The sequence below is a fragment of the Pectinophora gossypiella genome, chromosome 10, assembly GCF_024362695.1.
Source record: "Pectinophora gossypiella chromosome 10, ilPecGoss1.1, whole genome shotgun sequence".
In the NCBI taxonomy this organism is placed as follows: domain Eukaryota; kingdom Metazoa; phylum Arthropoda; class Insecta; order Lepidoptera; family Gelechiidae; genus Pectinophora; species Pectinophora gossypiella.
Window position 1 is genome coordinate 8638834 of NC_065413.1, and position 16876 is coordinate 8655709.

At 36.6% G+C, this 16876-nt stretch overlaps 2 protein-coding genes across 3 annotated transcripts in view; one reads left to right on the forward strand and one right to left on the reverse strand.

Moving 5' to 3' along the window:
- Positions 1-288: 288 nt before the first annotated feature.
- Positions 289-7807, reverse strand: LOC126370091 (uncharacterized). 2 transcript variants are annotated; one of them, XM_050014813.1, is made up of 7 exons: positions 7789-7807; positions 2747-2811; positions 2287-2667; positions 2127-2211; positions 1669-1799; positions 1271-1429; positions 289-524 (listed from the first exon to the last, which is right to left on the reverse strand). In XM_050014813.1, the coding sequence occupies exons 2-7, from the start codon at positions 2801-2803 to the stop codon at positions 306-308; spliced, it is 1032 nt and encodes a 343-aa protein (XP_049870770.1). In that variant the 5' UTR covers positions 2804-2811; positions 7789-7807; the 3' UTR covers positions 289-305. The 2 variants fall into 2 exon arrangements, with proteins under 2 accessions (XP_049870770.1, XP_049870768.1); XM_050014811.1 differs by lacking the exon at positions 7789-7807 and adding an exon at positions 2986-3136.
- LOC126370028 (protein unc-80 homolog) overlaps positions 6104-16876 on the forward strand; it is a 45811-nt gene continuing 35038 nt past the window's right edge. Inside the window, exons 1-16 of the mRNA XM_050014655.1 lie at positions 6104-6241; positions 6958-6984; positions 10285-10305; positions 10448-10593; positions 10854-11019; positions 11577-11793; positions 12020-12213; positions 12288-12445; positions 12520-12622; positions 12737-12840; positions 12919-13300; positions 13448-13587; positions 15149-15293; positions 15544-15741; positions 15992-16165; positions 16499-16635. Coding sequence (XP_049870612.1) covers positions 6104-6241; positions 6958-6984; positions 10285-10305; positions 10448-10593; positions 10854-11019; positions 11577-11793; positions 12020-12213; positions 12288-12445; positions 12520-12622; positions 12737-12840; positions 12919-13300; positions 13448-13587; positions 15149-15293; positions 15544-15741; positions 15992-16165; positions 16499-16635 — 2450 coding nt within the window. The remainder of the gene's footprint in view (positions 6242-6957; positions 6985-10284; positions 10306-10447; positions 10594-10853; positions 11020-11576; positions 11794-12019; positions 12214-12287; positions 12446-12519; positions 12623-12736; positions 12841-12918; positions 13301-13447; positions 13588-15148; positions 15294-15543; positions 15742-15991; positions 16166-16498; positions 16636-16876) is intronic.

The following is a 16876-nucleotide window of genomic DNA, read 5'->3' on the forward strand; positions in this document are numbered from 1 at the left end:
AGTTGGTTTTGTGGGTTTTTGTACTAATATTTTTGTTTCTTATGAAAATTAAACATTTTACTTACTATCACTGATTATCATTCCTCATCACAGACGCCTCATATATCATTTATCATCGTTTCGTCGCATTTATCAACTATTGTAACGATGATAAATGAGGAAGGAGACATTCTTTTTCAAATGCAATGGGGAACAAACAGAAATGTTACCTAAATTAAAAGCATTAACTTCACAAATAAATAGATTTATTTAACGAAAGTTATCACATTTCATAGAGTTTCAGGGCCACCGAGGAGAGAAGCGTGTCAATATTCGCCGCAGTTCTCGGGCTTTCCTTCGAAGGTGTACTCTTTCCATCGTGAGGAGTTGACGAGAGCCTCGTTGACAGTGTTGAACTTCCAGACGACGGAGTGTGGGACGCCGGAGGCGTACATCTGCCGGGAGTCCAGTAGACTGGCGGCGCGGCGGCGGGCGTCGGGGGACAACGGGCACATTCCTCGAATGGATCCCTGAGCTCTTCCTTCCTGGAAACATGACATAAGTACATCAAATTCAAACCTCAAATACAGAGTTGTAAAAACCAGCTCTATATCGTGCCGAGGCGGGGCAACTTTGTCCATGTCTATTGTTCACAAATTATTTAGGGTAGTATTAATTAACCAATCTCAGCTGATACTGCCCTCAAGATCATGTTCAAGTCCCTGTTTTTATATAAGAACTGTCACATTGACATGATCTTGAGGGCAGTCTCAAACCTGAGATTACTTTATTAATACTACCCTTAAACTCGGTAACTTATATATGATATTATCCTTCTACCACGACCTTCCGTATTATTGTATTTAGCAAATAACATTTATAAGAGCGTGAAATAATCGTAATAAATTACGCCATACTTGTGGCGCTTAATGTTTTAACCTAATTAATTTTATGTTAAATCGCCGCTAAGTATCACATACTTCACACACCTATAATTTAGAGAGAATTTCCACCGTCTTGTTGTTACTATTATGGCCAGAAAAAATATCGATGATGTCACCAGATCTCCGCTAGTCATACAATTTATAAACATAACATATAAGCTCATCGCTATATCCAAATTGGTAGTCAAAGGTAAGTACATCCATCGCAACATGAACTAATTACCCACCCCTCACCGAGCTTTCTGTTAGACCAACGTGATGAGTATAGAGCCGTATCGCCGTCTATAATGGCCGAGCCAACTGTGTTAGTAAAAACAATAAAAAACAAAACCGCGAGATTGCCTTGCCTTCCGCTTCCCCGGAGTCTTGCGCCTCCACCACCCTCGCAGACAGGCCAGCAGCCGCGCGCCCTGGGAACGACACCGGCTCACCAGACTGCCGCGACTCTTGCGCGACCCACTCACTCCTGACACACCTGATACTGCTGCCAGCTGCTTTCTTGCGTTCTAGTAGATGAGAAGAGAGTTCACGGTGTAAAAAGAAATCACATAAAACCCCACAAAAATACACATTTTTATCGTTTATTTTCAAACTAGTAAAGTCATCATTGTATCAGGACATTGAAATGATCATTGAAAAAAATAAAGTTACTTATAAAGAATTCAAAAATAGGCCCGGTTAAAATCTTTCTTAACTTAGGTATCAATTTATGGGTGATTAGATAAATAACTAAAATAATAGTCACCTCCGATGCACGACGAGAAGAAAGATTTTCATCAGAAGTCGATGCGGTGAGCAACTCCACGTCTTGCATCAACAACCCTTTCGGATCTTGAAGTATTGGATCTCCATCATCAGAACATTGATCATAATCGCCTAGTAAACGTTGCAAATTAAGTAAGTAGCGTTTAGTATAGACATAGTATGACAAATAGACAACTCAACTCTACAAAAGTGACCGCAGTGCATCTTGTCACAAGTGACGGCGTGTAACGACACTGTACAACACCTAATTTGAACAGCTGTAACATTTTAATTTGAGAGAACGAACTTATTCTATCTACATAACACAATGTATATATGTATCTATAACATGGTTCGGACGCTAGTTTAGAAAAACTCCTTAGCCTGAGTATATTTGTTTATAAGATGTTATGTCAATAAAATCTTCTACAAATAGATGGTTAATGTTGGTATACTTACGATTTAGAGATAAATAAGCATTTTCAAAGCGAGCAACGTTACTCTTCTCTAGTTTCTCCTCTTCATTTAATTGCAGACTTATTAGCTGAAATAAAACAAGATCATTCTGAATCTCTTCATGTTACCATTTAAGTATAATCTTTCTAAAGTTTATTAACACCTTAGCAAAGTTGCATGGCATGTCTCCACACTCTAATCCTTTAGAATCATTGACGGGAGGCATTTCACTATTATCAATATAAAACGCTACATCTTGACTGTCATCATCATACGCATCTTCTAAGAACGAATAGCATGACTCCTCTGCGCTTTTACAGTTTTCTTTCGCTTGTACTTCGTCATCATCATGACCAGATGCTATATCAAAAGCAATGTGAAATAATTCGTCCATGATGGACATCATTGATGTGTCATTATTTACAATTTCAGTAACTTCTACAGCGGCTGTTACTTCTTCACAAGAAACTTCATTTTCAACTTCACTCATATCGAATAAATTATTAATAAACATTGAAGTAGATGTGCTTAGTTCATTCTGACTCTGAAATCATAAATTGTACGAAAAATAAATGTACTTACATAACATATTAAAAAAAGATATATTTAATATTTAAACTTACCGTATCGATTTCTTCGTCACCTTGGCCTATAATACTATTTTCAAGTTTTAGTTTCATTGCATCATCTGCGATTAAATATTAATGATAGAAAGTCAAAATATTTTAATAAACCTTACAAGTTCATAAAATAGCTAAGTTCAAAAACTGTAAACTTCAGATTGCGTCCGCGTTGCGTAGGTATCAAATATCTCAAAAGGTTTATGCTGCCTGAGCTTTAGTTTTATAAAAAAAGAACAAACCCTTATGTGGTGTTGATGTGGCAAGAGTCTCGTGTTCCTTATTTTCAATCACAATTTCCTTATCACTCTGTGCTACGTCAAAAAGCTCTGAAGAGGGCGCTGCAACTTTACCAACTCTCATGTAGTTTTTGAAAATTGACAATACCGAGTTCCGAGGCCAGTCTACAAAGTCAAATAAATCATGAAATTCTTATTGAACGAATAATAATGCTTGCTTGAGTCAAAATCCGGAGACAAGCGCACTGTGAAAGCGGACGTTTTTCCCGTTTCCCGGCTTTGACTGTGGTGTGAGCTTAAAGAAAACTATGTTATAAACGCCAAAAACAATACGGTATTCTTGTAAAAATAACGATAGCAAATTACAAATACTGTGTGTGAACATTTATTTTTAATATACTTCTCTTGTCTGTAAAGATACTTCTGAAGCAATATTCTGAAACTTAAGCTTTATCGGCCTAATTGGCTAGAGGCAACTTAATACCTAGGTACTTAAAGGACCCCTTGAACCCTTTATTTCTAGATTATTAAGATTCAGAAGAGACCAAGAAGAGAAACCTTTATTTACCGATAGCCTGAGCAGCGTTTGCTATAATGACAGCTTCGTCTAAGATTTGACTAACGAGGTGGACTCCTAACAAGGCGGCAACTCGTCCTGCATCATAAGTGTCACTCTCGTCGAGAGACGGCATTGTAGTAGGTATTATTTATAACAATAGATTATTAGTAAGTATACTTTATTCAGATTTACTTAAAAGTAAAGGTCGAAAAATAAAAACAACAGCTCGAGATCGAACACACTGTTTGTCTTGTTTGACATTATGGAGAATTTTCTGATTGACTTTTCAAATTTTACTTTTTAAATATTGCTTGGTGTTTATACTAACCAGTTAAACTGAATGAAAACTTATTAGTTAAATACTACTTAGCTAAATGTTTTATTTGGGGTTTTAAGAAGGTTTTATGTAAGTAATGAAATCCCATCTTTTTGGTATTTTTATGCCAGAAAGCTAGACATAGACGGCCAGAATGTGTTTCTTTTACGGAACTATCCGCAATGGAGAGAGCGTATGTTCCGGTTGGTCGAGGGGAGGCCTGCGCCCAGCAGTGGGAAGTATAAGTCTGTTTATGTTTATCTAAGTATGTTACTTGACTACTCAACTTAATTACTACGAAAAAACACGTTTATAAAATCCATACTATCAATATTTCCAGCCTAAGTTTTCCCGGAGGCAGTGGTACGGGAGTCTACTTCATCTTTAAGCCAACATTGCTCCAGTAAGTTTAGCTATATACAAGGTAGATGGAACTTTCCTAGCTAAGCCTTATTTGTGACATTAAACAAAGGTCGCACGGGGAACAATACAATCTATAAAGCAACTGTTTATGTCAGTGGTGGCGCACCCCGCACTCTATTTACAAAGTAAATTGCCCACGATGTGTCAACGCCGATATCTACAGGCAATCTCGCTAATTCAACATGGGGCTAAATTACAAGTTAATTGTACCGTGTCAAATTACCACTGTTTAGGTTTAACAAGTGCTAATTGTTCGGTTTTTATTCCCATAGCGAAGGTTATAGTCGTTACCTATATCTACGTAAGTGCGGTTTACCAAAGAAACCATAGAGGTAGATTCCCTCTATTCCGGCTAAGTAGTTAATGCCATCTGCGGCAAATCTACAATAAGTCACGTCAAAAAAAAACCCTCTAAGTAAGTATAAGAACATAACAGGAACTTAAAACGAAATCGTTTTAAATATTAGTTGCTATTAACATTTCCTGATTTTAAAGAACTTGAGCATTATCAATCTAAAAGTATTAAAGAGGAATCTATGTCTTCAGCTATGGAAACCTTTGTAGGAATGACCTGATTTCCATTTGCAAAACAAGCCACCATACTGCCGTTGCCATAGCAATGGGAGGCTGCCTCTCTGCGACTCGGGCTGCGCGCACAGATCAATGCGAACCCTCCAGGGCTATCAGTTTGACAACTTAGGTGCAAAATCAAAATTTAATGTTATTTTAACGAAACCTTACATTAGTAAGGTTTTATTATCATTAGCTAATGCATTAAAGAGCTATAACTTTCCATTTACTATAGACTGAAATGTAATAATTGAAAAATACGGTACTTATAAGAAGCATAAAACCTGCCTCTATATTTATCGAAACCAGAATATTCACTAAGTAATTACTTAAAATATTATTCCAAAATCATATTTTTTTTCTAATATATAAAAACTTAAATCATTTATAATATAAGTAAGTATTGCCTACTCGCCACCCCTACTGTCTCCTCTCTACGAGTGCGCAAGGCTCACTCTCGACGGAGCCTCCCTCCAGTGACTCGTCTCTATACGACCACCGCACTTTCATTTCCAGATACCGGTTTACCACCCCTGAAATGTAAACAGTGTTCTAGAATCTTTTAAATTCAGTACCATGAAGTCAAGTGCCCTCTTCAGCTTCTTGCGTCTATAATTCTTATGAGTAAGTACTTAGATTTTAATTATTTTGCGATATATGTCACCGCCTTATTACGTGACAGTTCTCTAAAAGTTTTCTAGTTACTTACTTATAAATATTGTATTAGATTTGGGTTGGTTTTTATTTAAGTATGGGTTCTTATTTCTACACGTAGTCTAGTAGTTTTTCGGATGGAAATGTAGTTTGTAGGTCGGCTTAGCTCTCTTTCTTTAATAAATTGAAATTGGCAAAGAATACAATATTATTTGTTTCTTAATATATTTTCTACGATATAATAAGATATGAAACAGTGATGAACGTATCTATGGTTCCATATTTTTTTTTATTTTTCTTACTCCACCTTAGTCGCTTTTATTATTTGGAAGTGTTCCAGTATGTTCTTCCCTGCCCGTTAAAGAAACCGAGAAGTAGAACTAAATGAAGAAGTAGTACTAACAACAGTAACAACCAGTATTATTATATTAAAACCTTGAATTTTCTTGGTTTTTGGGTTTATCTTGACCCTGATTACGGTTACATCGAGTCAACTGTTCACTATAATACTATCATTAGCTAGCAAAATTTTCTACCATTTTCCTCACGAACTTAATAAACATTTCCACTTTCTAGTTCCTCCTTAAAAACTTTCCAGGATGAAGGTGAAGAATCTCTGTGAAGATGACCCAAATACGGACGAGGTGGTTCCTATTCCCGTGCAAATTTTCCTATGGAGGCAGACCACCCCCTTCGTACGACCACGACTCGGAAAAGTCCACGATGCAGCGTGCATGGTATGTGGAATACAAATAAAACCTGGCAAAAAAGAGTATTTGTTTCTTCTTATTTTACATTTATTTATTAATCATCAGAAAAGCACAATAGTGCCGATAATTTCTTTATCTTATTTATTTTTATACTCTTTTTTGCCGTTCTTTTAAGTGTCAGCATTACTAAATGGTTAAGTGTGGGTTATGTCGTTTGCTTTTTGTACATATTGTTTTCTCCCTCCATCAAGTGTTTTTGGACAGTTCTCAAAAACCCCAGATCAAACATTACTCATCAACTCTACAGTTATCCCGTTTTTCACAAGGTCCGCTTACCTAACCTGAAGATTTTGGCATATTTTGATCTTCCAATCCGCAAAGGGACCTGCCAATCACATATCTCCGAAACGCATTTCTCGGGAATATGGGTTTCATCACAACGTTTTCCTTCACCATTATTCAGACATTATTGTTCTGAATAAATCACATAAGACACATGCGTAGGTATCAATATTACCGTCATTTTGGGAAAGCATTTAAGCGGTGCCTATACGTGAAAAGGGGTTGTACTATTTCAATGTAACTTAGTGTGGACTTTGTGTCTTTGTAAAGCTTAACCATTAGAAGTTCTACGAAGCTGAATTATACGACGACTGCTGAAGATACTTAGTATGCCTGTTACTATGTATAATGACTGTTTGTACATAATCCATTTATTTGTGTTTTCATTATGCTACGTGCAGTTCTGCCAACGAGCTCCAGGGCATCACGTAAGTATCGTGCTTTATATGTAAATCATGGTCATTTATCTATCTTATATACTATTTATAATAAATCTAGAAATAACGCGGCTATAATTGGCTTTTTGACAGTTGTAACAATAAAATATCATACCTGTATATCGGATATGGTAGTTTATCATTTAACGATAATTATCCAATAGCATTTTTTCATTAAGATCATTTTTAAATATTTCATTTTTACAAAATAAGAATGCGTTTTCGCACGAAGTTTAAAATATTTGTTAAGAAGTAAATAAGCAATTGTATTTCTTTTTAATACTTATCCGAAAACTGTCAAGTAACCAATTAGGTATTTATCCACTTTGTTTACATGACTTAAGTATATTTACCGCATATGGTTTCCTCCTGTGACCTAGATTTCCAGACACAATAGATATACTATGGGGTTCGGAATTTAAGTCACTGTGGTACATCGGCTTGCTTGTCAAACGGGGAGCGCCAGTTTAATCCCCGGTACCTGACTTGCACCAATCATTTATTCATTTAAGTGCTTAAGTGCAGTTTCCACTAACACTGGCCACCTATCTCGTTGGTCTAACAGAAAGCTCGGTGAGGTGGGGGTTTAGTTCATCTTGAGATGCAGAAAGCTCTGGCCCTTTGAGATATGGCCTTAATACCATATAAGTAGGCAACGATAAAAGATTAAGAATTGTCTTATACGTATCAAATACGATAGATAATTGGGACTCTTTCTTCTTCGTCTGTTTGAAGTCTAGATAACTCTATTCAGTAAATATAAGCAAATCAAACGTAAAGATCAGGTTAACTTACGATTCTAACTATAGGTGCGACGGTCCAAACATACTCGTATAGACCGACAATAGGTACGTTGCCAACCCGCCGAGGACAAATGAAACGTTTCGTACGGAAATAGATTTTATAGGTTTATTTCTTTTGAAAACATGATAAAATCTCTTGGACATTCAAAGACCCTGTTAACGGTAAATATTTGTAATAAGGTATACCATGGAGTACCATAATGGTAGTAGTAGGTATACTGGGTGTTAGTGACATCGTAACGAATACTGAGGGGGATGATTCAGACCATGATTCTAAGTTAAAATCAAGTGGAATTTTCCGTCGCAAAATTCATGATTTTTTTAATTATTTTTTTAATTATTTTCAATTCTATACTTTTGCGATCAAAAATTCCACTTGATATTAACTCAGAATAATGAGCTAAATCAGTCCCCTCAGTATTCGTTACGATGTCAATTACACCCCGTACCAGTACATACAGGTAGCCATACAAGTAGGTATGGGTGTTAGTGACACCGTAACGAATACTGAGGGGGATGATTCAGACCATGATTCTGAGTTGATATTAAGTGGAATTTCCTGTCGGAAAATTCATGAAAATTTTTGTGTTTTCTTAAATTATTTTCCATTCCAAACTTTTGCGACGGAAAATTCCACTTGATATCAACTCAGAATCATGGCCTAAATCATCCTTCAAAGTTTTCGTTACGATGTCACTAACACCCTGTATAGTAGGTGGGTAGGTAGGTATAGGGTAGGTAGGTAGTAGGCACGAGTCCTTCTAGGTTAATAAGGGACTTTCCAGGCTACGTTCTACGAAAACAAAGGGGGAAGCCTCCCCTTAACATTGGTAGCGATGTAAAGATTTGCCTTCGTTCATTAGGCAGCCAATCAGCTCGCGACACCAAACACTTCAGGTCCCCGATACCGACCCCGCCGGCGTGGTCGACGATTTCCCTCATTCAGCGCTTATCGCTATCGACCCGCTAAGGTCGATTAATTCTTTCAAATATTTTTCCTCTCAGACGACGCCCTGAGCCGAGGTTCGCGCCCAACTGGGCACCCTCAGGCCTGTCGTCTTAAACGTTGTACCGGGTGAGAGCCTTCAGCGCTCCCCATTTGTCCGGCCAAGTAGTTAATGCCATCTGCGGCAAATCTACAATAAGTCACGTCAAAAAAAAAAGCCTTCGTTCAACCTTATGCATCTTTTATCTTTATTTCTTGGGCATAAATGATGACCCTTTTTATTACACCTAGGCACAATTACATTTTCCACCCATTATTATTCTGATCAAAATAAAGAGAAGCAATTTAGGTATGTAGCAACATAATTCTGTACATAATGTGATCCAAATATCAAGCAACAATTATTTTTATAATGCTTCTGTTTGCCATTACATTGTATATTAATAATTAATGTACCTACCCGAGTAATGAGAAAATGGGTAATTATTACGTTAAATCCCGACAGCGCCATCTATATTATTTTTGAGGACCATAACCTGGAAAATCCCTCATTCGAAACTAAAATACCTGCATGAATACGTAAACGTAAACCTACGCTTTACCTAAATAAATGTTTAGGTAGACTCATGCATGAGTCATGATAAAAACATTAGCCGGCGAAATGCTGTACGAAAAGTTACGAAATAATGATTAAAAAAATGCAAACACCTACGTAAGGTCACGACTACTAATATGTATATGATATTGACAGGGTTATAAAGTGGGTATATGATATTGCTCATGACTGTACGACTGAATACTTGAGTTATATTTTTAAGCTACCTAAGTAGGTAACAGTAGTTTCATGATTGTTATGTTATTTTATTGTTATGAAATTAAATCACCTTATACCTATGTCCCTCTGATGAGCATAGGCCTCCCCTTCAACCGGAGAGGATATGGAGCATACTGCACCACACTGGTACACGCTTCTCCACTGTGAATTGGTGGATGTGTTTGAGATAGCCGGCAACTTATTTATCAGAGTTTTCAAGTAAACTGGTCTTAAATTACTTAGGTATCTACTCTACAAAAACGCTGTATGACAAAAAACAACCTAAAATAAACTTAAAAAGTTGTATTTATATATTCGCGCGCTTTGACGTTCCTTTACTCGACTCTAATATACGAGGTCAGTAACCAATCAATTGATTATATCTTAGCGAAATATTTTTATCAGTGACATAAATTAAATAACTTAGTTTAAAACTGACTTCCTACTAACTAAAATTAAATTAATTTGATAATAATACAAAATTTAACTTCATTTGATTCTGGAAAGTCTTTCATTTCCGTTTTCATCTTAAAAAGTTGCCATTTCACAAATTATTGATCAAGCAAGTTACTGTCACTGTCAAAAGTGTCAAAATTTTGAAAACGGATTTGTTTACAAACTTAATAATTTACTATTCCGACTACTTCGAAGTTTCTGTTTCAGTTTCAATTGTGTAATAAATAAGAATGTGTTAAAGTAGTCACCCCTTTTTCATGCTCGCCGCGTAGGAGCTGAAAGAAGCCTGCAAGGTGAGTTTTTAATACATAACCTACTGTGTTTAATTTTCATGTTAAAAAAGATTAGTTAATACAAAATAAGTTAGTCTCAAACTTTTACTAAAGCACATTTTTCATTTTTGTCAGTTCCTAAAATAGTCGGCCTCTTTTCTAGTCGTTCGAAAAAGTCCTAGTGCAGAACCTTCGCTTCGGCCTCTCGATCAGTCTATCGGAAGCTATTGAAGCTATTCCACGATGGCGACTTATACAAGCAGCTTTCCCACATGTTATGCATGCCTTAGCTGCCCTGCTGCACAACAGGTAAATACTTTCATAATAATAATGATATACTAATGATTTCTATAAGCCACCTTGGGCAGAAAGCTCTATGATTGTATAGATCACCTAAATAGTGATCCAACATGTTATAAAAATACAATCTCTCAGTGCTGTCTGTGTCGGTTTTACAACATGCCTAGGCAGATAAAAATCCATTTTTAAATTTTTCTCTAACCAGCATGGAAACAATACTCAAAATGTTTTTATCAAAATAAAATGCTTGTTTATTATTATATTTTCAGGGTGAAAGACAACATGCAATCTCTGGGCAATGTAGAGACAAAACTCCTCTACACACTTCACTGGATTATCCTGGATGCCTCAGATGAATGTGCCGACAATGATTATGAGAATGGAATATTGTATTCCAATCCATTCCACTACCTGTTCTCAATATCAGCTATGACTGTAAGTATTTTCTTTTTATTTAAATGAAGCATATAGTTGATGGTAGGGCTGGCAGAGGAAGCCCTAGAAGGACTTACATTGACCAATTGGAGATGTCCTTAGAAAAGAACCTGTGTGCATGTATGAAGCGATTGGTGAATGTGGAGGAAGCAAGACAAGTGTGTCAGGATCGAAGCAAATGGAATTCTATAGTCTCTGCTTACATCGGTGGGAAATAGGCGTGAGTTTATGTATGTATGTATGTTAAATGAAGCATTACAAATACTTATATCATATACTTCATATTATACAACTTCAAATACAATAGTCATGAATTTTCTGAAACAGACTTATGAGGATCATAGTGACAATAATGGATATTACAATCTAGCCTACAAGTTTTTTTTTTAATACAAAACAGTACCACATTACCCATAATTAATGCAAAAGCTATGATGCCAGTACCATCATCATAAATTAAATATAGTGTGTGAAAGTTTTCTGCTAGGCAAATAACAGCTACTTTTTCTAGACATTTCTCCTGGAACTAAACTGAGGATTTTTCGAATCTTCCACAGTTGTTTGTCTTCCTCTTCGCGCCAATATCGCACCACTTAAAAGAGTCGGACTTCACAAACAACTACCGCTTGGAGAATGGGCTGAAGATGTGGCAAGCGTTGTGGGAGTTCCGACACCCTGAAGCCCCATGTTTCACCACCCATGTGAAACCCAAGCCCAGGCCTCTAGGTGGGAAATATAGTAAAAGACCACAACATAGCGATGTATTTCTGGGAAGTAAGTGAAGTTCCTTGCCAAGAAACTTTTCTTCCTACCGTAATAAAGTATGGTATTATATACGTACATACTATCCTCATGCTCTCTCTTGCGAGTTGATAATATTATGTATATAATAATATTACTTATTTTATATTAAGGCATGCTACATACTTCATTATCTTTCATCTATGTCATATCTTGTAGTATTACCAAGTACTTATAAATGTTTTTCATTAAATTGAAGGGAAATTTTCTAAAGAGGAAGGCACTGTAAATGGTGGTAGTCCACCAAGTCAAAATGTGTCGGCTTCGCAATCGGAAGTGGCTTCGAAACAAGCCAGTACTGAGGATGAACCATGGCCAGTATCTTCTCCTAAAGACACCATATTTCCAGAAACTATTCCTGAAGAAAGTTCCAGTACAGAAGAGGAACATGTGGTATGTAACATTTTCACGATATTTAAGTACAAACTAGAACCTTTTTTTTTAATGTTAACATAATTGTATTTCAGTTTATCTACCGTCTGCCGTCTGAACAAAATATGGGAGGATCAGTAAAAGAAGCTTATACGGTATATGCTGCTGATCCTAGTCTGTTCCAACTGAGGAAACCTGAGGCTGGCAAAAGCCTCCCTGGTATTAAACCTCTACCACAGGTTACTAAAATGAGGTAAAACGTCAGGTTTATTAACTCTGAGGAGTAATGGAACTTGCCCAGTTATTACAGAATGTTTAATTTTTCAGCTCTTCTGACAAAGAATCACTTTCGGATAGCGGTGGAGTGGGCCCGCAAGCTAAAGGCACGCCTACTTCTGCAGACAAGGCTCCATCTGCGAAACAAGCTAACGTAAATACTTCTTTAAAATTATCACCCTATTATTATGCCTCATTTCATTTTTATGGACATTTGTCGCAGTAATAGAAATAGACACGATGTTTTTTACTGACCGACCAATTTCAGGTATCAGCGGCGACGTTTTTAGACGTCGCGACATTACGATGTTTATTTACATCAACGTGGCAAGAGGAAGGTGTATATTGGGCTCTCCATTACTTGTATAACAGGTAATAAAATCACCATGCTTCACGTTTTACGACTCGATATTTCAATGATTTGTAATTGAATTAAAATGTTTCTTACAGGTTGAGAGACATATGCGACGACATCTCAAAACAAACTCAGCCGCGAAAACGTAGCAACTCTTTGCCGATACCAAAAATCGAAGTTTCCATCTATCAAAGTCCGGAAATGAAAGAGAGAGATTCTTTGAAGAACTTCATGGAAGTGCCTGAGCCTAAAGATATATCCCCAATAACAGAAATCCCTTTTCCACCATCTCCTAAAATGGAAGAGGAACCAGTAATGCTTAGGCGAGCGAGCGAGAAAGTAAAACGCAAGATGAAGATGTCAGATTTAAAAGCGTTTGTGGAAACTAAGCTACTTTCCAAATCGGAGAAAGCTTTGGAAAAAATAGGGCAAGATGACCATAAGTTTAGTTTTCATACAGCGGTGAGGATGATTTCTGTAAGTATACAATACCTACTACAGCATACAATACTACAGTATACTCTTCTTGCAAAATAACGGGATGGGACGTTTTGTATAATGAACAAGGAACTCCTAACATATAAAATAATTGCGCGGATTAATGTTGATGACATATCGTTTCAGGAATACCACAGAAGTCTTGACAATACAGATGATAGGCCTAATTCTGCGCTAGGAAGCAACTTTCCGGCATTGGCTCCACGACTTACGGGAGATTATCTCACCTGCAACTTAATTAAAGGGAAAAGTATGCCAAGTCTAAGGTAAGATTCACTTCTATTAAATTTGCTTTTCATTTTTCTCATATTTACTTTTCAAATAATTTTAAATTTTATATTATTTTCAATTAGATCTGTATGGACAACTACAGTAAAATTTAACAGCTATTAGATTAGGCTATTTATAAAATGTAAGATATGGTGTAAAATCTATCAACTAGTAATTTAAAGACTGGAGACATAGTTAATATTTATTTAGCGAGTATTTTTAGTTTTTGACTACACTTTCAAAATTGATACTTATTTTTCCAATTGGCACAGCATGGTTTACTTTCCTTCACTATCTCCATAATATTTCCTGTTAAAAATTGTATTTTTCTCTTTCTCCCGTTTTAATAATGCTTAAACCCAAACACTATTGTATGGGACGTACGGTCGATAGCTGTTTGATCGATGAGCTAGCGTATAATGGGTAAGTTTGGTATAAAGGTATCATCAGATGGTAGACGAATAGTAACTTAGATGCAAGCGTAGCTCGGCAGATGCGCCAACATATAACCTACTTATATTATAACAGTACACCGTATAATATAGTACATTTAATCTACTTTCCAACAGGATTCCTCCAAACTTCAGTATTGGAAAACTTTAACAAACCGTTTTAAAATTATATTCGAAGCCACACTTACACTTTTAGTCATGAGTTTGCAAGAATCCTGATAGACTTTCGTAATTTGGCACTAATTACTAAACATAAATCTATCGCATATACTTATCTATCTATACACTTCAGTCACGCTTAGAGCATAATTATATTGACACGTATATAGTATATGAGCTGTTCAACTTGCTACTGCATTCTAACACTCACTTTGATAATCTGAAAGTAAAGATAAACTGATAAACTAAAATATTTTATCAAAGTGATTGTTGCTCAGTCTACGCTAACTTGACATGACACTCGTAACTAAGTACGTCTGAAACTAATTTGTAGTTAGAGCAAAGTATCTCCGCTAAGCATCTAAAACCGATTATGTGCATATAAAGAAAATTTTGGTTTGCTTCACGCAAAATTGTACCATACACGATGTAATACATAAACAACTTGTATACTTAACTAACTATTGATCTAAAGCAGATTATTTACAGAAGTAAGGCTAACATTTTGTTCTTCAAAAAGTGAGCACTAACTAAACTCGTATTATGATTTGAATAAGCAGATGGTATCGATTACATAATTCCGCACACATGCAACAAAATGTCCCTTGCTTCATTAATTATTTCTTCGATAAACAATATCATTATAAAAACTATAGCATGACAGCATTATATCACAAGTGTCAGGTATTAGTTCAATACATATTATAGCATGCGTACAACTATACACAGACTTAATTATGTAAATACTAACACAATTTCTTAAGCAAGGAAATGGGGAAGGCAACGTAAATTCGAATACAATGTAAAACACATTCATAAAAAAATCCGTTGTAACAAAAATTGTGATATTCTGTAGTAGTTTGTCGTTGCCGTCCCCTGGTATTCCAACAACCGAATTGACATTTACACTGTGTTTGGCATAGCATTCAAATGGTCACGTTTTCAGATATATCGGAGAGATGAAGACGGAACGTGCTCACGGGCCCTCTTATGCTATGCCATCAATTGTGCAAAAAAAGAAGAATCCCATTATAACCGTCACTGAGCACACCCCTACGCCGTCGCCGGATTATCTATCTAAAACTGGACCAGTAAGCAAAATACGAAATTTGTCCCTCCTATCCTCTACTGTCTAACAGAGTTATAAGTAAATATAAATTACCGTAGATCATCATCCAAACATCCTAGAAAAATGAGGTTCGAAGAGCGAACGTCATTTAAATGTTACCCGACATTTTCCTAAATGCTGATCACACCGAGGGTTATCATGGCCTCAGTCAAGAATCGCTTAAGTTGTTTTTTGCTACAAACTATTACAATATAAAACATTTCCACTTCAAGGGCTCAATGGAATCCCAAATAGACTCGGTGAGCATGCAAGGTTCTCAGCATATACCCACACCAGAACGCAAGCCTAGTCTCACCCGGTCGCAAACAGACTCCAACATCACATATGTGGTAGAAGAAATACAGGAAGCTCCTGGGTCATTGCACTATATCACTAAGGAGGGTGATATCAATTTCCAGGTGGTTCTTAAGGTAAGATAGCTTGTATTTTGCCTCCATTTTTCAACCAAATAACGCAGTTAGATGATACAAATATTCAAATATTCTAGATGTAGAATATTTGTATCATCGAGATGTAGATAGTCAGATGATAGAAATTGCAAGCACTTTTGGTATTGATAGATATCATATAGACAGTCATTCAAGGACTGGCCAGCACCTCGGAACAGCATTGATGCCAGGTGGAGAAGACGATGATATATACGTTTTTTTTTTATTCCAGGCCGTATATTCGGCATCAACAATGGACAGTTTCTACATTACACTTCGCGTGATGGAAGTAATGTTGAATCTAGTCGATACATTGATGGAGATAGGCGTTCATAAGAACTGGCAGAGCGACAAAACTGACGAACTTCATCCGGGAGCCGTCGACCCTGTAGATTTTGGATATAAGGTGGGCAAATACTTAATAATATTAACTACTACGGCACTTTTGTGCTGCTTCGGTGGTGCACGCTGGCGGTGGACCACGGAAATGTCGATACGTTCCGCCTTTCTGCCAGAAGCAAAGCATTTCAATGCAGAACAGTTCTTTGGGATATAGTCTAATTTCAAAATCTATATTGTATTGTAGTCTCAATCCTAGCACGGCCGTTCTTTTTACAAATTAATTGGCGTATTTTCATCAAGGCACATCTACCTTGAATGCCGTCCAATTCATGTCATCTGTAAAGTATCAAATTCATCTCTTACTCTTCGTTGTCCAATGTACTTAGTTATTTTTCAGGAAAGAGACTCTGGTATACCATGCACACATAGTCAGGACTCCACTAACGTAGACGGCGGTGACAGTGCAAGGGAAAAAGCTAAAGAGGAAGAGAATATAGATTGTCCTTATTATATGATTATGCACATTATACTGAGGTGAGTACATTACCTAAAACAGTCCATGTGCACAAAGCTCCCTTATTTAAATTACGGGGTTTGCAAAAACAGATCGACCTCTCTTTCAAATGTCATAATATATCCTACAAATTACTACATATAGTGATTTTTTGTTTTTATTTTTGTTACTAAAGCCGAACTGATGAACACGAAGAAGGACGAAGGCGAAGTGTTCGTCAGTTCGGTTTTCGGCCACACGTTAGACACGATTCGTGTATGC